The following is a 13,544-nucleotide window of genomic DNA, read 5'->3' as shown; positions in this document are numbered from 1 at the left end:
CACCTACACACCCGTAATCAAGGGTAACGGAACGGCTTCAGCCACCCCGCAAGTTTTATGAGACTCACGAACGGACGGGACGGAACCGCTCTACGCACAGACAATATCACTACAACATGAAGTTAGATGATAGCTATGATAAACATAAACAAAACATTATCAAATTAGGCTAAACTGATATCGCGTCCAAAATTATTATCTAACGTTTTGATTGACAAATTAATTAAATGTCAAGGTTTCGATAAGCGACGTTTTCACACGAGGTTCTGGTATATGTAATTAGTGAAACATTAAGTTGATAGCTCTCTAATTATCATAATAATAGTGGAGAAGAGGCGGGGTGGCGTCCCCGTCAGCTGAGCGAAAACGAAAGTAAACAGAACTCGGTCAAAGGGTTTGTACTCACCTACCCGCAATATTTATGTGGGTAAAGGGGGGTTCGCCACCCCCACCCCCCGAACCAGTCACCCTCCTTTGATGGATTGGTTGGCGACCGGCGCGGATGGTTCGACTAAAACGACTGAAACACGGCCAAACTCAACTACGCGTTAGTACCGATTTCCTGTTACCTCAAAACGAAAAAACTTTTACCACCAAATTATTCAGCGAAAGTTCTTGGAATTCTTTTTTGTTTTGTTTTGGCTGGCGGCCTCCCCGTCACCCACACTCTCTAAAGTTATTCCAGTGACACGGATTGTTAAATAACACTCGTCGTAAAGGTTCAATCTGCGGATTACGATACAATAAAATGTTTTTATTGCTCTCTCTCCCCACTTTCTTTATCTTACATACAGATTCGGAACGTTGTTTATTTTGAAGTAGCTTTCAATCTTTTTATGACGTCACTTTACGCCCCTCGACCTCCGCTAATGACGGCGTTAGATTGATACGTATCGACAGGTACTGAATAGGTTTCGGCTTACCTGTAAATGAGGCCTGCGTATCCAATTACGATGAGGAGACCCTAAGGCGGCTCTTTCGCCAAGTCCGCTATATCAGTTCCTCTATAAGCTGATTAAAACACCGCTCTGAATTGAATTTTCTACACAAGTGGATCAACGAAGGATCAGTCTTATGAATAGAAGCTTACATTATATAATATTATGTATAAATAATAATATCGCAGAAGAGTTAAGAGTTACTCACAAAGCTGTGTACACGGATGATCACATCTTGCCTTTCATGGTCGTGTTACGGTAATCACAAAACAATATAAATCCAACGTGGAGTCGAGGAGTACGTGACGTCACATAGTTTAGACGGTAATTTGTATCAACGTGCAATTGTGTTACACTAAGGGAAATGCGAATGAGTCATCTTGAGTCTGTGTGGTAAATATCGTTATCTATGGTTTAGCCTTGAAACGTGACGCGGAAACTAGTTGCCGAGTGAAAGCATTGTGCGATTGATGCAATGAGTCTGCCGCGAACTGTGTCGAGGACGTTCGTAATGAATGAATTAGACGCGAATTATATCGTCTCGGCTTTTTCTCCTTATTGCGATTTCGCTATCTCCTTGGGCTGGTTTTTCTGGCCGAAATGTCGGCATATTATCGAGCTCGGGTTTTTCTCTTGTGCACGTACAACATGTAACGTTTTATATTATGTTGATCGTTTATCATGGTATACGAGTTTCTTAGGATTGATGTAAAATTAAATGCCGATGTCGCCACTACATGAACATTTTCGTGATAAACAAACAGAATACATAGTTTTAAAAATAGTCAACAAAATTTTTATATAAAATTTACATTAGGTATGAATTCTTGAAATTAATCGAAAAAAACTAAAACCAGCTGCTGAATGTCAAACGTTCGCATTTTACATAGTTTTTATGACGACACTGGACGGGGCGAGCTGAGTTCCTAGTATTTTAGTCTAGGAATGAAATGTTTCCGTTGGAAGGGCGAAAAACTTTCTATTTATAGCCTAGGTTAAGTAGCGTGGCCTTCTGTCTAACATATTTAGACTTAATACTGCGTTAATCCCAATACTAAGTGCCTGTGGTGCGCAGTACTCAGTTTGTTGGAATTTATCAATATATTTTATTTCGATGTCATCCCTCTTTTGTAATTCAAGAGCTTATTCAACATCTTCTTGTTAAAAAATGAATGATCCATGACATAGGATTCAAACGTTAAACATTTAACTTTAACGCACATGCTATCTCGACAATCCTTAATTTTTTATGGCATACTTCTAGTTTACTATTAGCTATTAACCCATCAATAGGTGTAATAAATGTACAAAACACGCGCCTCACAACTTCACTGATCGACGGCTAAACAGCGCGGTAACAAGGCGTTATTTATAACCCGCGGTTTGGTGCCCGCCTCATAGATTGGTGCACTTATTCGTGAGTGCATAATGCACGCACGGTCAAGGACGAGCGTGCACCACGTGTGCCATTGTTCCATCTGTTGTTTGTGCGAGGGCGTCACTTGTGCTCAATGACTTTACACGCTTTATTGATTCAAGAAAGGTGAGCGCCGTTTGGAGGATGAAACTGGAAGTAATTTGTTTTGAAATTGCGATAGATGTGCTACATACGGGGAACAGGCAGCTGCTGGGAAGTAAACAAACGTACATTTGCATGTTCAATACTCAGAAGGAACTTATTATCTTCTTGATAAATGATATATTTACAACGTGATACAAACAAGTGATCTAACGTATGTATAAAGTTTACGGTTTACAGGGCTTGGAATAGTTTGAACCATGTTTATTAGAAACTAATGTACCGAACAAGTGCTTTGGTGCTTAAAATATACGTGTGACGACACAAAATAGTTTTATCGGCCTCAACGTTTACGCGTAGCACTCCGTGTAATTGCTAATAATGGAGGTAATATCGTGGGTTCATTTTGTGATGGGCTTACGGGCCCGCTCGGCGGTGTAATGAAACGTTCTGTTATCAGACTTTATCAGACGATTCTATCACGGTGGGTAGTTTTAGTTTAAGCATTGTGCGAGTTAATTATGGATTCGGTGATTGCTTCTTGCGTGAAACCGGAACGAGAGATAATGTGTTGGTTCCGAGGCGAGCTCTGTGTGATAGGTAGGTGTTATATGTGTTTATTATTGTATTAATTAGGATACAAGGTGGAGATTCTTGCCGTATGTTCTTATTTGGTGTTCTGGGGCCGTATTATGACCTATTATTTCCAGGCAGATTACGCCGTAAATTGAACTGACTGGCAAATTCATATTATGATCGCAATAACCAGCCAGGACGCATATAAGTGTTTTCTTACATGTAATACGGCTAACTTTTGGACTTGTATATAAATCGAATAGGTAATTAAGAAAGTAAACAACCAATTTAAATAAACGCTTTGTAATGTAGGCGGGTGCCGGGTACAATACATAACAATGAGCATAATTGCAGCATTCGTTTCAATAAAAAAAAAAAATTATCTGTATCGCAATAATAGAAATCATTCAGCAGCGCTAACTATGAATAAAAAATCGTAAACAAAAACGGAATCGATAAGCGTCACAAATAAATTTGAGATAATAAAAATGATTCGGTTCATTCATTCGATTCACGGTCAAGGACAAACGTCGGGTGTGATTAATTGAGCTACTATTACGTTTGCCCAATTAACTCGAATCTATTCTAAATGCCGACGTAAAGATCGCAAATGTTTGCTCTGTTGTTGTTGTTACGTCATACGCGTAGTCGTTTTATTGTTTGCAATTAATTTAATATTAGTCGAGAGATTTTGTGGTTCTCCGTGACGCTTCTCGGAATAAACGTCTAAATATAAATTGTATTCAGTCATGTTTTGGGACGGGTCTTAGTTCTGTAGGAGTTCAATAAACAACTTCCCACGTTGTTGTGCAAAATTCGTGCGGGTCTAGTGAACCCGACGGGACAAAATTTCTAGACTTGTGTCTATGCTAAATAAGTACCTACATAAATAACATCCTCGATTTTGAGCGTAAATTTATTAGGTACCTACTCGTATTTATTTAATGTACAAACTGGGTATTAAACAATAAATAGTCACTGATCTTATAGATAAGTTATATTGCCATCTTTATTAAATAACATAGGTTAGGAAATAGGACATACATTTACATAGTTATACTCAAACATACAAATTGTATACATAAAATTTAAAATATCTAAAACATGTATGGCGTTTGTACATGAAGAGACAATCATCCATCGCATCTTCCAATTCCAACGTGCGATAAAAATACTGCTTTTATGCATATACTAAAGAAAATTGTTAATTTATTTGTATAACAATAAGGTTAAACCACTTGATGATAACGTCCCTATTAGACAATTAAATAATTTCTTATTGATTTGTCATTGATAGATTGTATAGATTTATTCAGAAATTGTGCATCCGCCCATAAATATTACTCACTATAATTCATCAAACTAACGCAGGGCTACGAGCGAGGCGGGTCGCCGCAGCCGACGCACCCGCAAGGCGCGCCGAGCCCGGGCACCGCACAGAGCGCGCCCGGCGGCCTCTCGCCCACGCAGGACTCGCAGCACCCGCCGCACCTGCCGCCCGGCGCGCAGCCACCGCACCAGGTCAGTTTATACTAGAAATAGAGCGATTAGGTGTGAATATTTTGGAAATGGATCTTTATATCTTGTTCTTCAATTGTTTGTGTTGTGAAGTATATTTTTATCTGTGTTTGGTTCTGGAAATCTAGTGTTTGGTTATATGCTAGTACCTATCTATAGATTTAGAGGCTTTAAAGACTAGTCACGGAATCAGGCTGTAGGTGTAAAATGTTCGAAACTTGTATGAATAATGTAGTAATACCTTAATCCGTTATCCGTTGAAGTATACTTAATCATTTGCCTACTCTTGTTAGGAAAGGTCACGGTTCAATTTAGTCTATATTTGAATTACATAGATAAAACAATTTGTTAGAAAATCTTAAAATGTTGCGAGAAACACGTTATCAAAATTATGCAAATACAGTAGGTAGGTATACACTTTTCGCAAATCTTAATAAAGTAGCTCTTCCTTAGTGATCATTCTGCACGCAAAGGTTCTCGGGTATTTCTTCATGTACATTTGACCCTTTTCCGTGTACCTACAATCAAAAAATTCTTAATGATTAGAGTTCTTACCGTATTTATTAATAGAAAGGTGGAAATACTGCCACAATAATAGGTACTTTACTGTTTTTCTTGTGTGGTTAAATTTTGATAGGTCTTCAGAATGCTATGTGATTTCTAGCCCTTTAATCCAGAAATTGTAATTTCTTGAATTACTTTAAATTAAGCAAAATTATAGAGAAATGGTTTTTTATCAAAATGCAGTAAAATAAAGATGAATATAGAATGCAATAGTTAGCTGTTATATGACATTATTACTTATTAGTAGAAAGGTACATGGCTTCTTTACAATGCAATATAAAACTTTTCCGCCATAAAAATGTTAGGAAGACGGGTGACCAAGTTTAAAACTAAGAATATATTTCTAGTAAAACACTTACAAATAAATAGTTTGTAGAAACAAAAACCTATACTTCTCAAAGGTCCGTAGTTAAAGTGAGCAACTTGAATAGTTGAAGTGGCTGCGTAATATTTTTTATGTCTCCTCTATTGCGCAGCATAATATTTTCTTAAGTTTTAAAACCACGCTTTTAAAAATTCCCATCGTGGTATTATTTCGATGTTTACAATAATGTGCCTTTCATGAAGATTCGAATTAAAACTAATTTTTATGATAACTAACCTCTACCAGTGATGTACATGCAATTAGTTTTTGTCTGTTCAAAATTACAATAACATTCTATTCCATATTTTAAAAGATCACGAAATAATAACCGTGTGCGGTGTGACGTATGTACTCATAAATTTTAACTGTTCAATTAAAATACAACTGAAGTCGGCTATTCTGCTAAAAGTAGAGACATTCCATTCAATATTCAAAGAAGGCATAATATTATCTATGTTTTTGATGTTTTTCTCAACCAACTAGTGAAGGCATAAACAAATTACTAACCGTGGGATATTAATTATGTTTGGCCAAGGTCTGCACTTATTGCTCTCTACTGTGACGTAAACAGCGCGAGGAAAAAATACAACTAATTACCATATAATATGAATAATGCTGAATAATTTAACTGCCATAATGTCGGTATAGGTCTACCAGAATCTGATGGCAAATTTATATTTAAGAAATAAAAGATTTTCATGTGGCAACTTTATTTGACAACTATCAAATTGGTTGTCAAATTATTTGTTTACTTCGCAGTTGATGAATAATTTTTAGAATTTTGTATAAAAAATCTTCGAAAATGTCGAAAAAGCCGCTGCGATCACAAGCAAGAGGTGTTGTTTACAATGTGTATAGAAAAATATTCGATGAAAAAGGGTCAAACACATCACAATTTTCAATTTTGTAGATTTTATTGCTAAATTGGACATACCCGTTTTGATACTTTAAATTAAAAATATTATGAGTAGGTAACTATAATATTGTTTGTTGATTACAATATAATTTTATGAAAACTTATTACAGGAGTTTCCAATACGATTATTCGTCAAGTCCAAGCTGTCCAAGTCAATTTTATAATGTGTGTATCTGTACAACTTACGAAAATAAACATAGTTTTATTTTATTTTATAAAAAATTATGAGCAATCTAGTTTCGATCTGCATTATCATTACATCCATATTTTCACATGGCATAATGATAATGATATATTCAAATATAGGTATGTGTAAATAATAATACTATGTATTACCTTTATAAAAGAAATATGAATATTATACATGTAAGTATGTACCTACATAATATTAAGTGGATATCTCATTATTAAGTACAGTATTGTCCACTTATGTAATGTGACTAATTCATTATAATTATATCGAGGACAAAATAAAAAATAAGCAGTATCAAGATCGTTCAGTCCATTTTCCCTAGGGTTGCACACTCAAAATTTTGATTTCCCTAATTGCCATCAGATTCTGGTTTACCTATATAAGTTACACTTTTTTTTTCTATTGACTCGGTAATGTGTATTTTTTTGCCATGCACTTTTTATTTTTGTCTAGAAATATTGTGATAACGTATTGTATTTATAATATCATCTCTTATAAAGAAATCAAATAATATACACTTTTACCTACACGATGATAATAAGAGTAGGTATTCGTTTAAACATCGCCGCACATTTTTTGAACGCCATAACGCGGCCACGTTATTTTATATGGAAATCTGTAACGTTAACGAAATTGCACCTACCGAATATGCGATGGGTATGGTCGAATAATCCACGAGACTCGGTGAATGCTTTCAGTATGAACTTTACTGTTATCGCCAGCCGTTAAACTGCTGGCGGGCGTACGCAATTTTTAAAAATTACCATCCCCTCTAACTACTGCTTGTGTTATCCTACTGTGGGATGGTTTTAATAAGAACAAGCTCGTACGTAACTGGAAACGGTTAGAGATGGTTAGTCAAGACCTTATATTAATTGCCGAATGCGACTTCGGAATATATTAATATGTGAGTCCTGAAGACCCTTCAGTGATATCAAAATAATAAAATGTAAACGTATTGTAAATGGAATTGGAACGATATCAATGAATTGATAAATTAGGTTATAAAAGCGTTTTCATAGATAATCTGCTGATTCATACTAATGATTGAACGTTATTGACTATACCTAGTAAAAAAACTCCATAACACAATTAAAACAAATTATAGTCTATGATTATTATTATCTAATATCAAGATAGATTTTATCGAAGTCATTATAATAATTTTTACTTACCTTTTCTATTATATTCAAACTGCAATATTATAATATCATGTTTCTACCAATTATTTAATTTAGTTTCAACCTTTGTCCTTCCTCTAATAATAATGTTAGTTATTTTGAACTTAGATCTCTGACATATCTGAAATTTCCCGAATCTGTGCATTGTGGTCTATGGTTTAGTATTCTTTCTTCACAAAGCCGGCAGTAGCAAATGTTTAGGCTAGGTTCTAAAATTTTACTTGTTGATATATCTTCCTATGTCTTTTTTTAAGTATTATTTTTTTAAAGTATTAGTTTATCTATTAATCCACACATGGCTGCAGACATCAGCTACAATCTTAAGCTTCCTTTATATCTAATTATTTATCAGTCACAACTGGATTTCACGCTTCAGTTAAAAATAGCTATATTACATTTTATTTTAATTTAACGATAATTGGTCTTGAAATTATTACCAAGTTGACCACAACCTTGACGTAATTTCTAGATAAGCGATTATGCTTGCAACACGCTCGAACGTCATTCTTACAAGTTTTTTTGCAAGTGAGTTTAATTCAGTGTAGATTTACTTTTTAGTTTTTACTAGGTAACTAGGTAGGTAATAAATTGTACTTAAACGATCGACATAGATTCCTGCGCGGCGTTATTCATCTTTTAATGAATTTAATGGTAGATGATGAACGATGTTCCTGATGATAGGTCTTGTAAGATTTTTTTGCACTGTGCAAGATACCTATTAACTTCAGAATAGAAGTGGAATATATTTTACACTTCAGTGTGTCATCATGAGGGGAATTTGTAAAAATTTCATGTTACGTATCTATTCAGACATGATATGGAAAAAACTAACGAAATTTCTTGCCGATTTGCTAAATGGCCCAAGTCGCATATCTTGCTTCATTCGAAGTTAAATTCAATTTCAATGCCATAGAGCTCTATGGTGTCGGTGTGTACGATTAATTCATTTGTGAATAATCACGATAGTCGGAGGTGTCGGTAGAGCGGCGCGGCGTTCCTGCACCAAATACACGTAGCGGGTTGAGAGTTTTTGGCACGCTTCCTTCAATTTACATATTTCTCGCGCTCCGTAGGTACGTATGGGGCGCACGTGGCCGAGCCGCCGAGTGCCGACAGTATAATAGAGACTTAGCGCACATGTTGAATTGCATTTGCATGCCGCCTCGTCCTGTTGCCCGCCGTCCATGCGATTTATATGATAAACTAGACTTTTGCGTGCTCGCCGCTGCTCTTGCTCTTTTTTCGTTGAGCTGAAAAGTATGAGTCGTTTTAGCTGTGTTTTTAGTCTACTTGATAAGTTGAAAATGGCGTAAACTAGAGATAAGGCTCTTAAAAATACGTGCATTTGATTCGGAATGACGTCTAGAAAAATGTATCGGAAATGTTTATTAGCACACAAAAAATTGCAAAAGTTATAGGCAAATTAAGTTTCAAAAAAGTAGGTATTTCGTTTATTGTTAATAACTCCGAAATTATTAACATTTCAGAAATTTTGAAAAAAGATTCTTAAAGAGGAGGAAATTTCCAACGAAAATCTCCCGACTCCCGGAATTCTATCTCCATTATTTATAATTTTAATTTAACGCTGAAAATAGCCCTCCGCGCGGCATTTTTAGTTAGCGCGCGCGGCTTCAAAACCGAGCACGTCACACTAATTATTTTTTTTAAGGTATTAAATATTAATTTAAAAATTTAAAAAAATTATGGTGTATTCCGAACACTTCAAAGAATTTGCTCCCGTTGGAAATTTTACTTAAAGTTAATTTTTCAACAAATTAGACAAATGTTAACTAACGAAATTTTTTTGAACTTCCGTCCTTATTGCACATTAAAAAAAATGTTTAAATAATTGTCGGTAAAATTTTTCACTTAGTGGAGCCCTTCATATAAATATCCTTAACAAGATCGCGCCATAAAAGTTTAAAAAATGTTAATACTTTGTTTATAATAATTTTTTCAAGTTAACAAAAAACTAGAAATTTCTAGTTTTTTGTTCAAATTACTTAACTTGAAAAAATTATTATAAACAAAGTAATAAAATTTTTTAAACTTTTATGGCGCGATCTTGTTAAGGATATTTATATGAAGGTCTCCACGAAGTGAAAAATTTTACCGACAATTATTTAAACATTTTTTTTAATGTGCAATAAGGACGGAAGTTCAAAAAAATTTCGTTAGTTAACATTTGTCTAATTTGTTGAAAAATTAACTTTAAGTAAAATTTCCAACGGGAGCAAATTCTTTGAAGTGTTCGGAATACACCATAATTTTTTTAAATTTTTAAATTAATATTTAATACCTTAAAAAAAATAATTAGTGTGACGTGCTCGGTTTTGAAGCCGCGCGCGCTAACTAAAAATGCCGCGCGGAGGGCTATTTTCAGCGTTAAATTAAAATTATAAATAATGGAGATAGAATTCCGGGAGTCGGGAGATTTTCGTTGGAAATTTCCTCCTCTTTAAGAATCTTTTTTCAAAATTTCTGAACTGTTAATAATTTCGGAGTTATTAACAATAAACGAAATACCTACTTTTTTGAAACTTAATTTGCCTATAACTTTTGCAATTTTTTGTGTGCTAATAAACATTTCCGATACATTTTTCTAGACGTCATTCCGAATCAAATGAGCTATCGCACGTATTTTTAAGAGCCTTATCTCTAGTTTACGCCATTTTCAACTTATCAAGTAGACTATTTGAAAGAATTGTTGAAGCAAATATTGACTGCAATCCGAAGGAATGGGGTTGGTTGATTAGTAGGTAATTTTATAAACATTTAATTTTCATGCGAATAATTATTATTTATAATTTAGATACCTACATTCCTAGGGTAAAAAATAAATTAAGACATTTACTTAATGCAAATTATTTATCACAATACTATTTTGCATATTATCTCCTCAAAAACATAGGAAATACAAATGTACCCAATATGTAAAGTGACTTCGGCTTAGCCATTAAGAGTAGCATGCAGATAAATGTGGCATGCGATATCTAAAACCTTTTTATGTTACGAGCACGTCTCGTGGGGAGCAAAAATTAAACGTCACTCAGATATCGTGAAATGCACGGAACATTTGAGCCGCGAGGGGCGCACTGTCGATTCTACAGATCCTGAATTAAACTAAGTCCCAGTTGCACTTTATGCTAACTTCAACTCAAACGGTGCGCTACAAACGTTGTGTCGTAAATTTGCTTTTGTATGTCTTTGCTCCGCTCGACCGAGAGAAATTCTCTCTTTATAAATCAAAGTAACTAACGTAATTAAAAATTCCAACTCCCTTAACATTTGTACTGGCTAATCCAATTGTCTTGTAGCGCAGCAATTTACTAGACTTTATTACTAAATTGCATACTAGTGCTAGTCTCCGACCGAAGAACTAGAACGGTTTCAATTCGACGACGAAGGGAAAACATAAATCTAAAACTCCGTCCGAGCTTATACAAAACTCGAAGCGACGCGCGGTTAATACTCTACGATGTCAGTGGAGAATTTTGAGAGTCAAGGACCATTCCAGCATCGTGATCGCTCGAGAGTCGTACGGTCGAAATGAAACGTCGTATCTTATTTTATGATTAGCGGCTCGAAAGCGCTTTGTAATTTTGTTAGTTCCGCCTTTCTGGTGCTGGGGGCGAGTACAGCGAGCGGAGATCGATGCGAGCGTTGCGTGCGAGTGCGAGCGGGAGCGCGCTACCCGGTCGTCGCGCCGTCTCGCTCGCTCGAACCGCCTACCAGGCAGCCATGTTGCGCTCGACCTGCGTTCGCCCGACCGCCATTGTAGCATTTGTAGCTAGTGATGTTCATGGGCCTCGCTCGATGCTATTGTAAACGTTTTTATCGTTCCCAAACGTACACCGACCGACGCGACGACTCTCTTATTACGGCCTCTATTATTTTATGAACATAGCTGCAATTGAATGTTTTAATATAGCTGGCGTCGAATAGAGACATAAACGAGGCGGGGTTTTTACCACTTTTATTGTTATTATTGCATCTATCGCTAGATTCTGATAATGGACTTTGATAGTCTGGGAAAGAAAATATCGATAAAAATATGTTTATCGATAGCGAAGGCGCGCAAGGGACATATAGCTACGGCTCCGGAATTAAAATGTCAGACGTGCAGCAACGCGGGCGAACAGGGGGACGAGAGGGGGTGCGGGGCGGGCCGGGCGGCCGGCGTTATTAATAACCATAAGCCGGCAGACGCACGAACGTCCAGAGGGGCCATGCCACGCCGTAATGAGGAATCACTAATTATATTTTACTGGACTAGCACTGAAACAACATTAATTACATCGGTCTTTTATTACAAATGTCCTAATAAATTGGTTTCGATTTTAATTTGTCGACGCTTTATGTTATATATCGATATCTCGATTAATTATTTTATTCTTTATCACAACATTATTGCGAGCGACCGACGGCGATGAGTCAGATATATATAGGATCCTCAAATTGGATTGTGGCTCGAAGGTGGACAGCGCCTGACAAGATATTGTGTTCTGCCGGCCGGCTCCGGCCCGCTTTATATTCCCCCACAGAACGCCGCTGTGTGCGACAGCTTTGTCGTTCCCTAGCCCCACACTCGCTTCGTCAGTAAAAACTTTAGACATTATTTTATTGTCGAGACACGTTATTTGTCAGAGCCTCGATTAGTCGCTCGAATTATAACGAAGTTCTATGCTTACTTTATGCAAAACAGTATTGAAATACACCTTTCACGGTACATATTATTTGCAACATAAAATTAACGATGAATAACGTCGAACGTGAAAGACTATTTTGAATTTACCCCGCGATAATGAGTTTCCTTTATACGCCAGTCGAGTCGCGATCGCTCTTTCATTAAACAACTTTTACTCGATTTAATCTCGTCATTCAGTCGGAACTCGTATTCGCAAGTAAGAAGCGACTTTAGTGTCTGTGGAGTATAAAGAGCGAGTTATCGCTGGAGTGCGGCTGTTGGGAGCGTAGAATACTGCGAAATGTTCTAGATTCCAGCAAGTCGAGCTCGCCGGAGCGCCGCAGTCAGCGCTCGCTATGGAATTGTAGACTTGTAGCGTGGGGGTTGTCGGGAACTGCCGTGCTAGATAAATTATAACGCTCTCTCCCTTTTGCGAACCTCGCAAAATAATACATTTGAATTTGTTACTGAAAAGCTCCCGTTCGCTTTTGGTCTGTCATGATTTTATTCTCAATTTATGAATGGGTTCTCGTGTTATTTATTGTTTTAATGTCGGTATTAAGTTTTGCAATGTTCATTTGATTATTAAATGCTTCGAGTTAGACGAATTTTTGTGTTCTATATTCGTATTGTTAGACTAGAGTAGATAATTTTTGAAACAAAAAAAAATCGCAGTCGGATGAAACCCATTAGAAAAGTAGGGGAACATGATGAAAATAAAAGGAAAAATAAATTACGGTCAATCCGAGTTCGGGAAGTGGGAGGGGGGAGCTTTTAAGAGAAAAAAATGGTTTCTCTCGATTTCCGACAAAACTACAAGTCCTACATAAAAAAGTTCAATGGCAAAGTTGTAGATAATTAAAAGTTCTACGACTTTTGTGTTCACAATTTTTTCACATAACCTCAAAATTTAGGTGAAAAATTCAAAAAAACAAGTTTTTGGTCTTTTATTTTTATCTACTTAAAAATTTATTGTTTTTCTACGAAATTTGGTGGAAACTTACTTTATTATGTCCCAAATACACTGTAATTTATTTGATTGAAAATATTTATTTTTTCGCCTTATTTTGAATTAATACCAAAAAAAC

General features: G+C 36.1%; 1 protein-coding gene across 5 annotated transcripts in view; it reads left to right on the top strand.

The window, feature by feature from the left end:
• The window catches only part of osa (trithorax group protein osa), a 97,673-nt gene that overhangs the window by 25,768 nt on the left and 58,361 nt on the right, over positions 1-13,544 (top strand). For all 5 annotated transcript variants that reach the window (XM_090113671.1, XM_090113670.1, XM_090113669.1 and 2 more), the window contains exon 3: positions 4,405-4,554. In XM_090113671.1, coding sequence (XP_089969797.1) covers positions 4,405-4,554 — 150 coding nt within the window. The remainder of the gene's footprint in view (positions 1-4,404; positions 4,555-13,544) is intronic.

This window comes from Colias eurytheme, chromosome 20, assembly GCF_061535395.1.
Source record: "Colias eurytheme isolate Ceu_HAF_F1 chromosome 20, ilColEury1 Martin Lab GWU primary, whole genome shotgun sequence".
Classification (NCBI taxonomy): domain Eukaryota; kingdom Metazoa; phylum Arthropoda; class Insecta; order Lepidoptera; family Pieridae; genus Colias; species Colias eurytheme.
The sequence above is the reverse complement of the archived record's forward strand: the minus strand, read 5'-3'. Positions and strand labels throughout refer to the sequence as shown.